At 44.0% G+C, this 18,945-nt stretch overlaps 1 protein-coding gene across 14 annotated transcripts in view; it reads right to left on the minus strand.

Moving 5' to 3' along the window:
• Window positions 1-16,030: 16,030 nt before the first annotated feature.
• The window catches only part of PRR5L (proline rich 5 like), a 72,763-nt gene continuing 69,848 nt past the window's right edge, over window positions 16,031-18,945 (minus strand). For all 14 annotated transcript variants that reach the window (XM_027114977.1, XM_027114979.1, XM_027114981.1 and 11 more), the window contains one exon: window positions 16,031-18,620. In XM_027114977.1, coding sequence (XP_026970778.1) covers window positions 18,226-18,620 — 395 coding nt within the window. In that variant the 3' untranslated portion in view covers window positions 16,031-18,225. The remainder of the gene's footprint in view (window positions 18,621-18,945) is intronic.

Raw genomic sequence — 18,945 nt, forward strand, 5'->3', positions numbered from 1 at the left:
TCACTGCGGCACGGCCCTCTAGGTGAGGAGCCCGGCACCGCTGCTGTTCCTGTGATGGTTTTCCAGAAATAAATTGCTGTCCAGTTCCATGTGAAAAATAAATGGCAGTTACTCTTGTATAGAAACAAAAAAGCCTGGAGGAAATATACTAAACTCTTTTTGATGACTTATTTTCTTCTTTGTGCTTTCTTACATGTTTTATATTTTTTTACAGTAAACATGTCCTTTTCTCGGAGAAAAAAATGTTGCCACAAAACATTCAACCCTCACAGAGAAGGAAATAGCATTTAAAAGCTTCCTGGTCAAATTTCTATTAAAAGCATGGCTGTGCATTAGGTACTGAGGCGAGCCATTTCCTGCTTTGGTTATGTTATTTTTTTCTACTAACTTGGGAGCCTTAATCCAAACAAAAACAGTTTTTTGCCTCACTTCAACTTTTAGCTTCAGGTTTCCCTGAAGGAGTTGACTTAGCTATTTCTAAGGTCCATGCCAACCATAAAATTCTGTTTTAAGAAATGAAGTGCTAACCAGCAGAAAGTTGGCAATATCTACAAGAGGATTTTGCCAGTAGAAAAATTGCTTTATTTTTTTTGCTGACATAATACTTCAATTTAGTATCAATTTAGGGTCTCCTTTTAATTTGAACAATTTTTTTTAACCCCCAACATTTGGCATTTTGTAATAAACCTGCCACTTATTTTATACTGGTCGTTCATTGTGAATATAGAGTAAAAGTAATGGTCAAACTCTCCATATATAAACTTTTGGTGACTTCAACTCAGAATCCACTCTTAGCTGGAAAGTGGCTCTCTTCCGTTCATTTTTCAAACCTCCTGCCTCACTCTGAAACATGCTGGTTTCACCCAGTTGGCTAACAAGTATTTGAGCTGTGTATTTATGTTTTATTAACCTTTTAACATTTATCTTTGGACATTGCTTTTAGACATTGTTAAATTAAAAATAAATTGTTTTTTTCTTTTCCCAGAGGTGTCCAACCCAGTGTTGGATGAAACTTGCTGCAGGTCATACCCTTTGTTATTGGAAAACAAAGTCAGGATGTTGTGGTAGTTTGGTAGTTTTTTACTGTCCGTTAGCGGTTGCAGCAATGACAGTTTCTGGCTGTACTACAAAATGATTAAACTTTTATTGGGGGGAATAAAAATAGAAAAAAGTGAAATAGGATGAAAATTGAGGGTTTTTTCCCCTAAAGATGGACTAACAGAGATGTTGAATGATCTCTAGCATTTAGTTTTTGTGGCAGGTATAAAATTATAAAATTGTCCCCCATTGCTGTTTTTATACCATAAGTCTTAGGTAAACTAAGAGCATGTTTATGAATTATGCATGCAGTTAGAGTACATTCTCACCAAAAAGGAGCAGTTGCTTGTCATTCCTTTATCCAGGGAATCCTCAAGTCTCTGGTGACCAGAAAACATTTTTAATTATTAGAGAGGTTTTTCTAACTTAAGGCTTTGAAATAGCTTTCCTTAATTCAGTTACTGCTGTTCTTGTTTTGCCTCAGTTAAATTCTACTCACGGTTTTATGAGAAATACCATCAGGTGTTTTTGTGATGCCTAGTTCCATAGAACCTAAGCAGTGCAGTGCCTTGAGGAAATGAAAAATGGACAATAGTCATTTGTGTTTTTCCTTTGAAATACATTTTTTAAAAATTCCCGGGTGCATATATATGATAAGCTGTAGTTAGTTTCACAGTCGCTATTGTAGAGTCTAGAATGGAGTTGGCACTTCCAAATTCCTAGTATCCAAAAAGGTGATCTGATGAAATCAAATCAGATGCATCTCTGCAGATCATGATGTTCAATCACAGCCCTCACTTTTAGTCAAAGGCAAATACCTGCAAGGAGATGCCCAGTTGCTTCGCTAAGATGCGGTCTCTCAAAGGGAGAACCTCCTCTTGATAGAGCTTCCCTGTCTCTGCTGATGAATTGCATTTATCCCAGCTTTCTCCCAGATAGATTTCAGGATAAAAGCTAAATAGAATGCCAATGGGAAGAAGGGCAGATGGATTTCTGTATTCCAAGGAAGAGATGCTATCAGTGGCCCTGAGGGGAACATCAACTGAGCGGCAGGGGCAAGGTTCTGTCCATAGCTGAAACCCCAGACTTAGCACAGTGCCTGGCACACAGCACACACTCAAATATTAACAATGGACATTTAGTGAAAATACTGGTTGAGGTGCACCACTTTTTGGCAGGTTATTTGTCATGTGAGTTCTCGGTGATAAGAAATAAATGTTACTTTTATTTTGCTTTTTTCCCCCAGCACTTTATTATGAAATTTTCCATACATGCAGAATTGTTGCAAGAATTGTAACATGGCCATCTACCACCTGGAATCCACAAATAGCATTTTGTTACATTTGCCTTACCACTTCAGAGATGCTCCTTTTAATGAGACTTATTAAGGTTGGTTTCTCTTTAAAAATCGCACTGCTAAGATAATTGAACACCTTTAATTCAGTTGTCTTAAGCTCCTCCGGGAAACATGATATTTGCTTTATAGCTAAAATTGTAGTCCTTAATTTAAGCTAGTTTAAACTTGTAAATCTGTCATGCTGAATTTCAATCTTATTTATTTTGCCTGAAGGGATGTTTTTTATAATAGAATTATTTGAAAGTCCTTGATCAATTGTACAGAATATTCTAATGTTATTTCCACACTTGATTAATTATCCAATTAATTTCTCTGGTGAGAGTGCAATTTTGGCCCCATTTTGCTTATGCAGCGTTCCAGGATTATGTTCCCAGAGGGCTTGAAGAGGCAGGGTAATTTAGTGTATAAACCAGTAAATTAGGAGCTAAGAGATTTAGATTTTATTCCTGACTGACCACAGGCAAATCACTTCTCTTTGTGTCCATTTATCTACTTGTAAAGTGGGGACTAGAATTTGAAATTTAGATATTATTAAGTAATGGGTAACATTTATTAATGCTTGGATCTATTAAGAAAGACACTTTAAAAAGAAAGAAAAAATACACTGTGAATCCGGGGAGGCTCTCATAATTCTCTAACTGTATGACAAGCTACGGAATGAACTCTGACTTTTGAAAAATTGAAGCATGGGAAACGGTCAAAGTGTCTTATCAAAAACCCGCTGTTGCTTAGAACTTACTATTGCTACAGAATTTGTGAGTGTTCTCCTAATTCATCTGAACTCTGAAAATAATGTATTTTGTGTGTGGTGGGGTGGTGAATACAAAGATGGGAGGAGGCAGACATTCAACACAGAAAGATAGAAAATCAGTGTTCAGTTTAAGAACAGGTTGTGTGGAAGGGCCGGGCTTAACGCAGTCATCCCGATGCACTGCCACACCCTCCTCTGCTCCCCGAGCATCAACCCACACCACACACAGCACCAGCCCTGCTCCTGCCAGCCCGGCCTCAGGTGGTCTCCATCAGGTCGATGAGATGAAATTACAGGGTCGGCCGAGGGCTAAGCAGGGTCTCTGTTCTCCATTTAGCAGGTGAGTGTGCTCTGTTCTTTCTAAGCCCAGGTGATGGATGTAGATTCACGTTTATCTCCAAAGGCAGTTGGAGTTTTTACCGTAGATAGCATCTTAGTAGTGGTTGCAAAGATATGACCAAAACAGTGCTCCTTGATTGGGATCTTGTTGAATATTAATTTAGATGAAAACAAATGCCAGACTGACACACCTAACCCCTCCTGTCTATTGTTATAATGCAGCTTATCTAGTGTGGAGACAATGCTTATTCTTCACAGTCATTGGTTACAATATTAGAATTTTCTTAAATGAAAGGAAATTGGTTAGTGGTTACTTCATATCAATTTTGGGGAACAATTTAAGTTTTGCTTATGGTTTTCAGAGGCATAAGCAAGAAGTGACTCAGGTCAAGTTAGCCTTGCTTGTCTTGCAAAATAAGCTAAATTAAGCTTTTCTTGTATGACCAAACTGGTTGTGTCTGCTCAGAGAGTTTTCAAGTGTGGTCTTCATTTGTGTTTAACAACACGTCTTTCTTCTAGTCCATTCTTACGGATGTCTGTTACGCTGTTGTCACATTTTCAAAATTAACTTTTGTAATTAAGGGACCAGCAGGAACAGGATTACTTTATAAAGTGACAGTTGTAGCCTCGGCAGAAAATAAGGCAAAATCACAGAATGTTTGCTTGGTCTGGGTAGGGATTTGTACATTTTAATACAAAAGTGGGTCAGCAAGTCTGATCTTCACAGAATTTATACTGCTGAAAGATAAATAATAAAACTGCGCTGAAAAGTAGATCTCAAACTCCTGAAAAATCATCCTTCCCCTCCTTACCCCACCTTCCCACTGGCTGCTCTATCCTGACTGGCAGGCAGGGGTTGATTTAAAAATAGTGAGCTTCTGTCTGAGGAGGTCTGGCCTCTTTGTCTCAATCCCAGGTTCCTTTCCCCCGGCTGCTCCTTTCTCTTGAGGTGTCTAGCTAAAGTAGACGAAGCCCCCCCAAAAGTGCTTAAAGATGGTAACTAGTCATTCCCTTTAGACTAGTTCGGAGCCTGAAAGTAAGATTTTTTCCAGTCTAATCTGAAATTCCTTTGGAGCCATTGTGAAAGAAGAGGAAAGAAGGCAGGTTTATTGAATACAGCTAGACCGATAGAACAGAAATTGACTGTTTATTAATGCTTTTAGGATCAGTTTTGCAATCTTTTTTTCTCACTACCCACAGTAAATTAGATAGAGATAAATGAATAAATAATATGTACACCAACTCACCTGACACGAAAGGTTTCTGAAACACTTGCTTTTACTACACCTGATCCGTTCTGACATTTTCTGTTCTTTCTTCACTTTTAAAATGTAGCCCCCAGAACACAAACGACTTTAACAGAATGCAGCTTGCCTCATGAGTCAAGATCTGAGGGTTTTAAATAGCCCAGAAGGCTAGAGGCCAAATTCATTCCCACACACACGCATGCACACACACGCGCACATGTGTCCACTGGGCTTAGTGGGGCCTTCCGGCCTGTGCCTTGCTCTTGTTCCATCCACCCCGACCCTGCAGCCTTGCCTCTCAGGGCCTGGTCCTGATGCTCCTGCCTCCCTCTCCTTCTCTCAGCCTGAGGGAACCCCATGGTTCCATAGAAGGAAAAGTCCACTTCCTGTTTCTCCAAGATTCAGGTCCTCTCCTGCTCCACTGCTCCTCTAGAACAAAACCCAGAAAGATTTACAAAATCCTCAGTTGTTGCCTTTTGTTTTGCTTTTGCCATATACCTCCCTCCCCTGAGGAAAAGAGGTGGCATGCTACCTGAAAGAGGCAGATGGGGTACAGGGAGAGGAGGGGAGGATTTCTTAATATCTCAAAGAGTTACTGGCAGCACTGAGTGTCTTCTCAATCAGACTATGAGCTTTCAAGGAAAGGAATCAGATGGGGATCAGAGATCTCTAATATGATCCTGGATAATTTTCAAAAAAGAGTCAAATTACGGTTCTCATACAGATATCAAATGAGCATGTGTTAAAGATTTTCTCTAACTCTTAATGAGGGACGCAGGCAGATGCTATAACCGTCCAAATGAGAACCCAAAGAACAGACACACCTAGAGATGAGGAACATTTACATGAATGTCCAACTGGAAGCAAACCCAGCTTCTTCCTTGGTGTGGGGCGGGGGGTGGGGGGGAGTCAAGCAAATCTCACAGGACATAATTTCCGTTTCTAGAAATAAGAATCATTTTGCATTGCTCTCGGTTATCTACAGGACAGAGCTGTAAAGTAGCTTCCTTAGAATGAGACTCAGAACCCTGAAGGGTGTGCTTTGGACTAGACAATGCATAGTGTTCCATCAAAGCACAAAATGCCCCTGCACTGACGAGAATTCACTGCAGTGTGTGAATGATGGTTAAACACATCTGTGGGGGCCCATTCCCGCCTAGAATTGGACTGCTCCAACTGGCGTGGGATGACAGCGGGTTCTAGCTTCTACAAAACTCCAAACTGAAAGACCGGCCTGAGTAGAGCAAAGCCAGCTGGAGCCTCATTTGGCAGTAGGGGGCAGCAGAGCTTCATCCCTAAAGCAAGCAACCTTCAGAAGGAAATCTGTAAACTAGGATTAGCCTGGAGTCCTTGCACTTTTAAGGAGTCCATAAATTCCCCTAGATTGTATGCAAAAAGTTGTACTTTGTGGCTTTTTAGGGGAAGAGAGTTCTTAATTTTTTTTTGCTTTGAGTCTGATGAATGCTACAAAGCACTTTCCCCCATATTAGAAATTACACCCCCAACTATCATATTCACAGGTTGGTTGCCAAATCAGCTTCAAATTAGAAACACCTGAGGAATTATTAGGTCGACCCATACAAAATCACCTTTTTTGTAAGGTCAATAAAGAGTTGAGTATCAGCAATTTCTCGAGGTTCAACTTATGTGTTCAGATTCCTGGTCACCCCCACTCCTCTGCCTCTGTTCTGATATAGCCAATGGGTAGATGAACATTGGAGATCAACTGCTATCTCCAAGCTGAAGTTTAGGAAAATGGACTATTGGACTCTAGCACATCCCAAGGCCTCAACCTTTAACCCCGGTTATCTTTGTCCTCGCTGAACAGTGAGAATCAAGTCAGCATTAGTACCATGCAGTTCACTGGGGGCTTTCGCGAGGTGTCTGGGTCTGAGGACCATCAGCCTCCGAATCTTCTGGGGTGCTTATTAAAATGCATATTATTGGGCCTTGGCCAAACCCCCAGAATTAGACTTTTTGAGCGGTGGGCTGGGGAATCTGCATTCTAAACAGGCTCTCCAGGTGACTCTTCACAGGAGATGGAAGGAGAGAGTATGATCTGAGGTCTACCAGCTAAATCAAAGTATAATTGTTAAGATGGTAAAATCATGGCTCTCATTCAAATATAGAATATGTCAAAGGTTTTGTTCAGCTCATTAATTTATGACGGAACCATTAGATGGTAAAGCTGATTCCAAGAGCATCTGGGTAAAAAGAGTTTATATAATCAGGAAAAGCATTTTCAAAACAACAAAAAAAGAATGTTAGAATTAAATGGCTAGGTTACAGAAGAAACTGGTTAATGTCTTACAAGCTAATAAAGCCATAACCTTTGGGGTTATCTTTCCTATGAAATAGAAAAATACAAATTAACATAACTTTGCAGTATCTGGGCTATGATCAAATAATAAATAGCAAAGTCAAACAGAGAAATATTCTCCCAGAAAATTAAATAATCCTCGGGCAACTTGTTAAATAATTCCCCAGTGTGACTCTAAAAGGACATACAGCCCAACTTTTTGCCTTATTTTCAAGTTTCAGTTAATTCTTTTTTGCAGTGAATAAAGACAGCAGAACATAGAACGTGTGGACTCCACACCTCTGGGTGAAAAAATTCACGCTGGAGCAGGTATATTCAAAAACAAGAACCAGTTAATTCAAGGGAGGAGAAAACTGACAGATACTCAGAATTCATGTGTAACCTCCTTGGATTTATTTTAGACGCTAGCTACAATCACTTCCTCCTGCTTTGAAAGTGATCTGTCATTTTTGTAGTTACTTGGCTTACAACCTAGTCATTCCCTAATAATTTCTCTTAGAAGTTTATCTTATAAGTTGGCTGAGGTTTTTTGTTTTTTTTAATTAATTAATTAATTTATTAATTAATTTATTTATTTATGGCTGTGTTGGGTCTTCGTTTCTGTGAGAGGGCTTTCTCCAGTTGGGGCAAGCGGGGGCCATTCTTCATCGCGGTGCACGGGCCTCTCGCTGTCGCGGCACAGGCTCCAGACGCGCAGGCTCAGTAGTTCTGGCTCACGGGCCCAGTTGCTCCGCGGCATGTGGGATCCTCCCAGACCAGGGCTCGAACCCATGTCCCCTGCATCGGCAGGCAGACTCTCAACCACTGCGCCACCAGGGAAGCCCCTGGCTGAGGTTTTCAACGTTCTTTGTTTTTCATCTAAAAATTCAGGTACTTAATTTTTTTAAACATCAGAAATATCCTCTATTTTTATGAAACAGTTGTCCATCTGGGAGATTAAACTTTGACCATTAAGAAACATGAACTGAAATAGAAAAACCATGGGTCCCAACCCAACCTCAATATTTTCTCATAACTTTTTTTTTTGCCTTTAGAGAGAGAGTTTAGGAATGAATCTCTCTGTTCTAGATAAACATCTGAAGTTCAGCAACTTCTTCAGTTCAGTTCAGTTCCTTCTACTAATTTCAAGTAAAATTAAAATTTGGTAGTTCTTGTAGTCTTTCAACGGTTTATCTCCAAGTGAGATTACAGATTTTTTTTTCGTACTTTTCTGTATTTTTCCTTTTTCTAAACCATGTCTTTTTTTTTTTTTTCTTTTTTTGCGGTCCGTGGGCCTCTCACTGCTGCGGCCTCTCCCGTTGCGGAGCACAGGCTTCGGATGTGCAGGCCCAGCAGCCATGGCTCACGGTCCCAGCCGCTCCGCGGCATGTGGGATCTTCCCGGACTGGGGCACGAACTCGCGTCCCCTGCATCAGCAGGCGGACTCTCAACCACTACGCCACCAGGGAAGCCCTAAACCATGTCTTTTTTATTAAATTAATTTTATTTTTAAAAACTCACTTCATTGATCAAATTTGCCACTCTAAGTTATTGATATAACAGCATCTACCATTTATTGGCTCTTTAAATTTTGGGAAAAAAAGTTTTATTTTAAATAACTTTACTGAGATATGTTTTACTTATCACAAACCCTACCAGTTTCGAGATATTTACACAGCAATATTCATAGCAGTATTATTCACAATAATCAAAAGATGGAAATAACACAAATGTCCATTAAGGGATTAATGAATAAACAAAATGTGGTACATACATACACGGGAATATTTCTCAGCCTTAAAAAGGAAGGACAGGGCTTCCCTGGTGGTGCAGTGGTTGAGAGTCCGCCTGCCAATGCAGGGGACACGGGTTCGTGCCCCGGTCCGGGAGGATCCCACATACCGCGGAGCGCCATGGCCGCTGAGCCTGCACGTCCGGAGCCTGTGCTCCGCAACAGGAGAGGCCACAACGGTGAGAGGCCCGCGTACCGCCAAAAAAAAAGGAAGGACATTTTGACACATGCTACAACATAGATGAACTTTGAAAACATTATCCTGAGCAAAATAAGCCAGTCACAGAAGGACAGAGATTGTATGATTCCTCTTACATCAGGAGCCTAGAACAAATTCATAGAGATAGAAAGAGTGGTGGCTGCCAGGGGCTGGGGCAGGGAAATAGGGAATAATTGTTTAATGGGGACAGAGTTTCAGCTGGGGAAGATGAAAATGGTCCGGAGATGGATGCTGGTGATGGTTGTACAACAATGTGAAGGTACTTAATGCCACTGATCTATACACCTAAAAAAGATGAAAATAGCAAATTTTATGTATATTTTACCACAATAAAAAAAAAAGAAAAATGCAATTTCAGGTGTGCAGTTCAAATGACTTTTAGTAACTTAACCAAGTGGTGCAACCATCATCATAACTCAGTTTTAGGACATTTTCCTCCCTGCAGTAAGACCCCTGATGCCCGTGTATCGTTAATCCCCACTCCCGTTCCCCACCCCAGGCAACCATTAATCTGCCTTCTGTCTCTATAAATGTGCCTTTTCTGGACATTTCATATAAATGGAATCATACAGTGTATGGTCTCCTATGTCTGTCTCTTTCACTTAGCATGACATTTTTGAAGTCTGTCCATGATGTAGCATGTGTCAGTAGTTTATTCCTTTTTTGTTGCCAAGTAGAACTTCACTGTGTGGATGTATCTCGTTTTGTCTCGCCATTCATCAATCGACAGATGTTGTGGTTTCCAGTTTTTGGCCATTACACAGAAGGCTGCTATGAACACTAATGATTTTACCTAACCCGGAGACAGCCTGGACCTTTTCTATGCCATCTGTATGCATGCATGTGTGTGTATGTAAGTATGTGTATATGTGTGTATATGTGTGTGCATGCACATATATATATTTTTTTTCCTCTAATCTTGCAGGGTAGGCATAATTAGTTGCGTTTTGTGGAAGAAAAGAGAGGTTAAGTAACTTTTCAAAGGTCACCAGCTAGTTTTGCTGGGCATAGAAAAAGGTCTGTCTGACTGCAGTGGAGCAGGACAGAGGAGAAAGAGATTGAAACTACAGATAGTGGCCCTGGTTTCCCTGTGGAGTTAATTCTCTTCCTGTGCTCACCGCCTCTCCGGGGGCAATTTGGGGGGCCGAGCCTCAGGGCAGCTCTCACACACTGGTGAGGAGCTTCAAGAGGGAATTTCCCTCCAGTGGAACAACTTCTCTATGGAAAATCAGGGGCTTCGAGGGGCCACCCAGCAAGCTCTCAGTTTCAGTGATTTTGGGTAAAACCCTTTGGAAAAACCAGGATGAATGTGAAGTTTTGCCTCATCTGTTTCCCTTCTCTTAGGGATCATAGCAGTTCAGATCCTGCCTGCACTGGGTGCTCTCCAATTCCTTTGACCATTTGCTTTATATATTTTATCCAGGTTTTATAATTATTTTGGCAAAAAGATTCATCTGATACAAGCCATTCCCCTATGGCCAGAACCAGAAGCCGTATGTTATTTCCACCTATTGAGCCCTTCTCAAAACTGCCTTGGAGTGGGCAGCAAACGTTTCTGTTGGCAGGCAATTGACTTGATCCTAGTTCAGTTTACAGAGGATGGAATGACCTCATAACTTGGACCCCAGACAAAGCTATCTGAGATATATAACTGATATCAGACTGAAGTTAGGTATTTGTTAAAAGTTATGTGTTCCTGAGAGTATGAAAGAATTCAGGCGACTGTTAGGTTCAAGATATTTACATTGCTTAGTATTCTTCTCAAAGATCATTATACTTAGGCCAGAAAAACCAAGGAAATTAAGAACCAATTTAATGAGTGACTTGGTGAGAAGGGCATACTTCTGCAGGTAGACTGAAGAAGTAGGCAATTGTCTTATGCTCTTTTAGGTTTTGAAGTCATTGACTAAATCATAAATAGCACCCAGTGTCTCTTGGGGATGCTGACAAAAATCAAGTACAATTTGCTCATAATTTCAAGAATGCTGAGGAACAATCACCAAAATTACTTGAAATACTACGGTTTCCTTAGGTGGAGGTGAGAAGAATCGCTCTGAATGTCTGCAGGTCTGAGTCTCACGTCCAAAGGAAATTTCTGGTAATGCATCACCTTGGTTAACTGGGATGGTTACTGTCTTCTTTAGCAGGCATGTAGTTTTCAACCCTGGTTCATCAGTCTGGGTCTAGTCAGGGGCAAAAGCCATATCCATCATTTTAACAGAGCATTTAATAGGAAGAATTATTCATCAGGTATTGAACAAGTAAAACGGCAAAGAGTGGACACTGAGGAAATCACTACAGTAACTACAGGAGGCAACAACCACCCTTAGAAGGAAGAGCTGGGGATGACTGAGATGTAAAGGGTTGGAGGATGGCCGCAGAGAGCTGGGCTGCAGACGTCTGAGGGGGGCCCAGGCCAGCGGTGCTGCTGTCTCTGAGCAGGAATGTTGAGGCGGGTTCTGGGGGGGAGGAAAACCTGCAAACTGGAGGTAGCTACTGCCACTGGACCCAACTGTCAGTACAATGCTGACAGGACAGGAAGCAGAGACTCCACCAGCCTCCCAGGCTCCCTCTAGTGGCCCCCACTGGGAGAGCTAACAGGGACCCAGCTAACAATCGGATGTGTTATGTGCAGGATCCCAGCCCCAGAATCCCCAAATATAGAAAAGTCTCGAAGCTGAGACAATAGCTTAACAACCACCACACCAGGAAGACTGAGGCTTAAGTGGAGAAAGATTTAAAACAGAACTATAGCTCTAATATTTTTATGTTAGAAAGCAAACGGCATATTTGGTATTTTAGACACATGATATTTAAGAGAATAAGGTCCGTTAGAATGACAGTTTTATAATTCCACTTTAAAATGTATAATTGAGTAATTAATTTAGACTTGCGATTTTTTAATGGTGATATCTAAGTTTAAGTAGAGTATGAAAACATTTAAAGTTTCCCTTATTTATAAGTTTAATGTATTAGTTCCTATAAGAACTTAGGATTGGGGGACATTTTGCATGCTGTCATAAAAACTGAAGTACTTTGAAAAGAAATTAATATATTAAATTTATAAATGCATTTAAAAGCGTTTCAAGTGCTGAGCTAAGCTTGTAAATAGGACCAAGCATTATGCAGAAGTCGCCTCCAAAGTTATTGCTACAATCTGCTAGACTTAGAATAACAAAATTCGTAGGATAATAAAATTAAAAGCCTGAAAAAGTTTAACTTGTATCTTGATTCTAATGACAAAATTATTAATTGTATTACTTATTAAATGATTACTAATTATTAAACTTATTAAAATAGTATTTTAAAGCCAAAATTAAACTCATTAATAAAAATATCCATTGAAATCTTTCCTACATAAGAAATCCACTTTCCTTGGTCCCCCTCCCCACTCTCTACTCTCAGGTTTTCTAGAAATAGCTAGAGAAGAGCAAGAGAGGCAGCTTTGTTTCTTTGCTTTTCTGGAAACCCTGAAACCGTCTCACCTTGCAGCAGGCAAAGGAGATTATGCCCCTGGCTTATCTGTTTTTCTTTCTCACTTTCTAAAGCTGGGATACCCCATGGAATAGATAGGGATGACCACTGGATTTGAGGTGAAAGAACCTGGGGTTGAGTCCCAGCTCCATTGCTTAAAGAACCCAAGCCTCAGTTTCCCCATCTGCAAAATGAGGGGACACCTGCCTTGCAAGGTTGCCACGTGGATCAGCACAGTGCGGGGCACACCAGGGTGGTGGCATTGGAACCTCCCCTGTGCTGGATCCTGAGGGCAGGGGGCTTAGGACAAGGAGGTTCTTGCCTGAGCACAGGGGCCTAGGCCGCTCCCTCTTACTTTGTGGCAGGAGGGTTTCTTCAAGGAGATGGCCCTGCGACAAACAAGGGCTTTCTCTCTCCCTCAGGCACAAGGTCCAGGCTCTGAAGGAATTTCTCACCACAGACAGAAAGGGGAAAGGCCAAGAAAGAGGTGGCTGGCTCAGCAGCAAGGTAGCAGCCCTGTGGACAGGGGTAGCTGTCCACAGGGCCACGGCAGCCACTGGCTGCAGCAGGAGGGGGCAGGGATACAGGGACGGACTCAGACCTGCCTCCAACCCCTGCCTTGCTCACAGGGTCACCTGGCCACGCAGCCTCAGTTGGAACATCCCTAGAGAGCATCATGGGGAAGGTCCCCACGGAGGAAGAAAGGAAGGGGGATGAAGGTGCTTTCCATAAATACCTGGGAGGGAGGGGGTCAGATCAGAATTATCACCACCCCATTAATTCATTCAATGCACAAGACTTGGATCCCTCTCTGTATTGCTAGGCTCCAGGCATGCAAACAGAAATCCTACACATCCTCACCTTCCTAGGACAGTACCTGAGAGTGTGTAGAGGCTTCTACCTGGATGAGGGAGAAGGACCAGCAGAGGCAAGGCGGAGGGTGTGGAGGTGGAAGGCAGCTTCCTGGGATAACGGACAGTCAGGGAGCAATGAAGGAGGCGGGAAAGGCAGCTGGGGATCAGCTTGGAAAGGCAAGTTCAGGTGTGTGGATTTTATTGGAAGCCAGGGAGAAGTTTTAAGCAGGGATTGCATTTTAGAAAGATCAGCTGGGGCGTGTCCATAGGGTGAAATGGAACCTGGAGACCAATTCAGGGAGTACCAAGTCATACAAGTGCATTCGAGGGATGATGTGGGCCTGACAGGCATATGAGATGGGAAATAAGATTTGAGTGAAGAACTCCAGCATCATGGTCACCATGGGAGTCTGGGCCAGTGGGTAGAAATCAGGCTTAAAGGCCCCTGGGCTAGGTGGGCCAGTCTCCCTGGAGACCAGCACTCACCCGCTTGACACCGCCTCATCTTCTCGGGGTCCCCAGCATACCAGGTGGCTGGCCTTTCTCCCACTGAGACATCAGCAGAGGGGGCAGGAGAGGCCTTGCCCATAGAAATCTTGAGATAAAGATTATCCAGGTGGGCCCAATGGAATCACAAGTTTCTTTAAAAGTGGAAGAAGGAGGCAGAACGGAGGCTGGCATGAGGGATTCAACCCACTGTTGCTGGTGTTGAAGATGAAGAGGCCATGGGTGGCCTCTAGAAGCAGGCAAAGGTGAGGAAATGGATTCTCCCTCAGAGTCTCCAGAAAGGAACTCAGCCCTGCCAACACCTTGACTTCTAGCCCAGGGAGATCCAGGTCAGACTTCAGCCTACAGAACTGTGAGATTAGAAGTGTTCGCTGATTTAAGCCACTTATTCGTGGTAATTTATTATGGCAGCGAGCGGAAACAAAAGCAGGTTGTAAAGCCGGCTGCAACTTTAGAGACATCTTCTCTAGCCACCTGACCTAGGGTCACCTTCGCATCACCCTCTAGTCACTGCATTTTGCCATTCTATGTCATCCAGTGTTGTTCATTTTTTGAAATGCCTGTGTTGACCCGATTGCCAGCCTTCCCGCATTCAATGGTAAGCTCCAAGAGAGCAGGCACGCAGCTTATCCATCCATCACTGCATCCCCAGCACACACAAGTGCCTACAAAGCAGTGGCAGTTCCACAAATCCTTGGCCGGAAGATGAGTGGCTGGCTGAGTGAACACAGGCAGTGCCCCAATGGCATGAAATCTACCGAGGCAGAATGCTCAGGGTTCATAGTTCACACTTCCAGCCTCTGAAGACACAATAAAAAGTGTGAACGCTCTCCTTGACCTCCTCCAGGATCTTCAGTCAGTTCAGGTCACACCTCTCTGAAGCCTGTTACAGAGCCTTCAGGGGTCTCAAGCCAACACTGCTGCAGCCCTCCCAGGAAAATACTGGATTGGCCAAAAAGTTCGATCGGGTTTTCCATCGGCTCGTATGGAAAAACCTGAATGAACTTTTTGGCTAGCCCAATATATGTGGAGAGCAAAATATTATAAATTGCCTCTGCGGGATATATGTATATGTATAACTGATTCTCTTTGCTGTACACCTGAAACTAACACAACACTGTAAATCAACTGTACTCCAATAAAAATTAAAAAAATAAATAAATAGCCTCTGCCCAGCAGAACCGAAGGGGCATATATGAGGAGATGGTTTACAAGTAAATACGGTAAGTGCCCCCTCCAGGTCAAACACTCAGGAAAGAGACCAAGCTGGCTTCAGAAGAGGCCTTGCCTTCTCCGACTTTGTTCGGTGTTTTCCAAGCTCCTTTGCAGACAGGCTGTTCCTCCAGGAAATGACTTGCCAATCCAGACAAGGATGGCAAGCCAAGCCCAGGGGAGACTGGCTGAGGTCAGGCTGCTGCCTAACCCTGGGGTGGGGGCAACAGGAAACGGAACATGGCGCCAGGGAAGGCAGGCTCCTCACACAGGGAGTGTGAGGACAGGAGGCAGAAAAGATCTAACGGATGCTCTGTGCTTGCATATTCAATCAAGACACGCAGCCTGGGAACAGGGCGGCATGTACAAAATGACGTTTATTGAATCCATTTTGGAAACGGACAGCATGAAAGGTTTTTGGTTTCGAGCCCACTCGGAGTTTAAGAGTCATGATCATTTCCTGTCATTAAACCTCAGCCACCGGAAGATGCTAGCTTAAATAACAAAAACGAATCTTCATCTTGTGAAGGGGAGAAAAAGTGGTTAAAAACACTACGGTTGGACTTCCCTGGTGGCGCAGTGGTTAAGAATCCGCCTGCCGATGCAGGGGACACGGGTTCAAGCCCTGGTCCAGGAAGATCCCACATGCCGCGCAGCAACTAAGCCCGTGCGCCACAGCTACTGAGCCCGCGTGCCACAACTGTTGAAACCGGCGCACCTAGAGCCCGTGCTCCACAACAAGAGAAGCCACCGCAATAAGAAGCCCGCACATCACAACGAAGAGTAGCCCTGGCTCGCCAAAACTAGAGAAAGCCTGCACGCAGCAACAAAGGTCCAATGCAGCCAAAAATAATAATAAAATTAAAACAAAAAAACAACACTACGGTTGTCACTCTTGCAATAGCTCTGATGGCTAGAATGCTCATAGACATCAGCACAATTTTTATATGTACAGTGTGAAATACTGTACAAATATCAGGTGTGTACATCAAAGGTAAAGTTGTAAACTGGCTAACATTCATTAGCAATTAAGTACACTGGGTCTGTACTGACACTCCCATTCTCAGCCTAAGAGCTTACATATTTAACTGATGACTGATGTCCCCATCAGGGGCATTTAGTGTGTGGAAAAAGCATTTACAGACATATATATCATTCAGGTTGTAAACTAAAAAAGCAAACCCAAGCATGATTAATTACTTTGCCTGGATCAATAAATACTAGTCCCAAGTGCTAAGTGTACCAATAAGGACAGAAGCCATCAGTTAAATAAATCATCATGTTGTTACCTACTGATACCTGTTAGTGAATTTGTGGACTTTATCCAACGCATACACAGATTATTTTTTGTTTGAAATTCTCAGAAGATCTCCTTTGGACATTTCTCTTCCATCAATCTCTTAAAAGGCTGAAAACGAAACAACTTTTTAAACAAAATTTCCAAATCAAAAGCCATCAAAAGCATGCCTCTGGTCATATTTCAAATCTTCACCCAGAAGGGAAATGCTGTCAAGGCTTAGATGAGCTTAGAAGCTTTCCTCCTCTGTTGGCAGCTTAAACTGTCCTCATTCTCTCCCGGCCACCTCCTGCCATATTGGAAGCCAAACTGGCTCATGTCTCTGACATTTCATAAACAAAGTTTCCAAAGATTAACAGGATACCTAGAAGGTGCCAGAAGGGCCCAGGGGCCTTCTCTTTTTTCTGGAGCTGTTATCAGCGGGGCCAACAGGCAAATACAAAAAGAACAGGGAGGTCAACGGAGATAAAAAGCCCAGACCTGGATGGAGGGAGGAGTGCTGAGGATATATATAGCACAGTACCAAAGCCCGCTGCCCCCAAAAACATGTCAAGGCCCCACAGGTTATACATTCCAGGCACTTCTTTAATCACAGGGAATGGACATCTCTCCAAAAGGTCCTGCCCACATCTTTCCCAGCTCCCTGCACTGTAGAGCGCTGAGACATCCCATTTGCTAGAACTCTCAGCTCATGAGACAAGCTGAGTCTCTCTATCTCAATGCAACTTTTCCTATAAACCACAACACTCACAAACACAGGCCACACTGGATTCAAGTCCAGCTGCTTCCAGACCTCTGCGGCCTCTAAGCCCTGCCCACCACGGATCACTTTCACCCTGGACCACTTCCAGTCTCCTTTCTTAGGGGGCTTGCTGTTTTTCAGTTTGAAGACACACCCCATTGGAAATGAGCGGTACAAGATCCTACGTGCAAATACTTGCAAGCAATTTATTTTTGAAACGATGCACATTTAAAAAATTCAAGTCAAATCCAGGAACAGACTGGTTGGTTGGTATCAGCTGGCCCCAACCCCACAATAGGAAAAGGGTCAGTTTCTGAAATGAGAAAGGGAGGGAGGCACCAGCTACTCCACCGGGAAGGTTAGTTCCTTGAGTCGGGGAGGAAGCCTGAGAGGGGAATGCTGAGGCTTAATCAAAGACGGGGTTCCTCCAGCACTGTGGCCCTCCTGGGCCAAAAGCCAAGGGCAGCACATAGGGTCTGGATATAGGTGAGGACAGACCCTCACCCACCGGTGGGGCCACTCTTTCCCAGTAATTCTGAAACTGAAATGAAAGCTGCATTCCCAGAGTCAGGCTTGGGAGGGGCTGCAGTCTACTTTTACTCCACACAAGACGGAGAGAAGAGGTACCTCTCTATTGCCTCTTTTCACCCATCGGCCTCTGTATCACAAGGACCCTCAAGGGGAACTCCACACGCCAACACATCCTTGCTGGCTGTGTGTGTGGGTCGGACGACTTCCTGCTATAGGAACGCCAGGGGCACTGCAATATAGGGCTGGGAGGATCAGATAGTCCAATATCTGAGGGGAAAAGCCCAGAGAGGAGGATTTGAGTTGAGTCAGGCAGGCAAGGCTGAAAGTCAGAAGGTGAACATTAGGCAGTTGGATCTGTGTGGCCGCCAAGAGGTAGGTGGTCACAGTCATGAAAATGGAAAGGCTCACGACGGGGATTTTCCCAAGGGTGCTCACACTAGCCTGTACCTGGAAAGGCATAAGGCAGCATTGCCCAAAGGAAGAGCTCCCCTCGGCGGTCCTCGCGGATGAAGCCGCCCTCATCCTGGTGGCCAGGCAGGAGCTGGGAGGTCCCAGAGGCGGGCATTCAGCTGAGGGATGAACAGTTCAGCTCTGAGTCCTCCTGGCTGCCCGCTGCCACCTGCTCCGGCTCATCAGGGCCATCAGTGATGTTGGGCTCACTGGAGCACTGCCGGTGGGGCGGCGGGAAGCTGGGTGGCAGAAGCAGGCACTTGTCCTCGCCGCCAGGCTCCTCCCCTAAGCCCGAGTGCATCCTGGTGGCCATGGCCAGCAGCTGGATGTCCGAGTGGGCATTGGCCACCGTGTGTCGCCGGACACTGCCACACTTCTCTAGGTAGGCCTCGCCCTCTTGCTCCGTCAGAGGGGTCAGGGCCATCTCGTTCAGGGGCCGGCTGACGGCAGTCATCGGGGAGGCGTAGCTCAAGAGCGTGACCTTGGGCCGGGCCCTGGAGTGGCGCCTGGCTGCAAGAGAAAGACCAGCAAAGGTTGTGATTGCAGAGGGGTTAGTGGGAGTCAAAAACTCCTAATGAATTTGGGGGACGAGGGAGGCGGGGGCCCCACCTTCAGAGAGAGCTTTAGATGAAGCCCTAAAACGTAAGGGAAGAACTTGGCTATGTTTAAAGGCTTCTGTTGTATCTTTACTTGTTTATGCCTGATATGCCCCCCAAAGTAGGGGTCACCAAAGGACTTTCCATGGTTGATTAGGTCCAAGGGAGTCTCCCCCCGCTTTCCCCGCTGCTGCCCGAGCTTCATGGGATTTGCCCTCAATTCCCTTTCAACCAGTCTC

This window comes from Aethalodelphis obliquidens, unplaced genomic scaffold (genome assembly GCF_003676395.1).
Source record: "Aethalodelphis obliquidens isolate GAN/ISIS:26980383/991018 unplaced genomic scaffold, ASM367639v1 scaffold14, whole genome shotgun sequence".
Classification (NCBI taxonomy): Eukaryota; Metazoa; Chordata; class Mammalia; order Artiodactyla; family Delphinidae; genus Aethalodelphis; species Aethalodelphis obliquidens.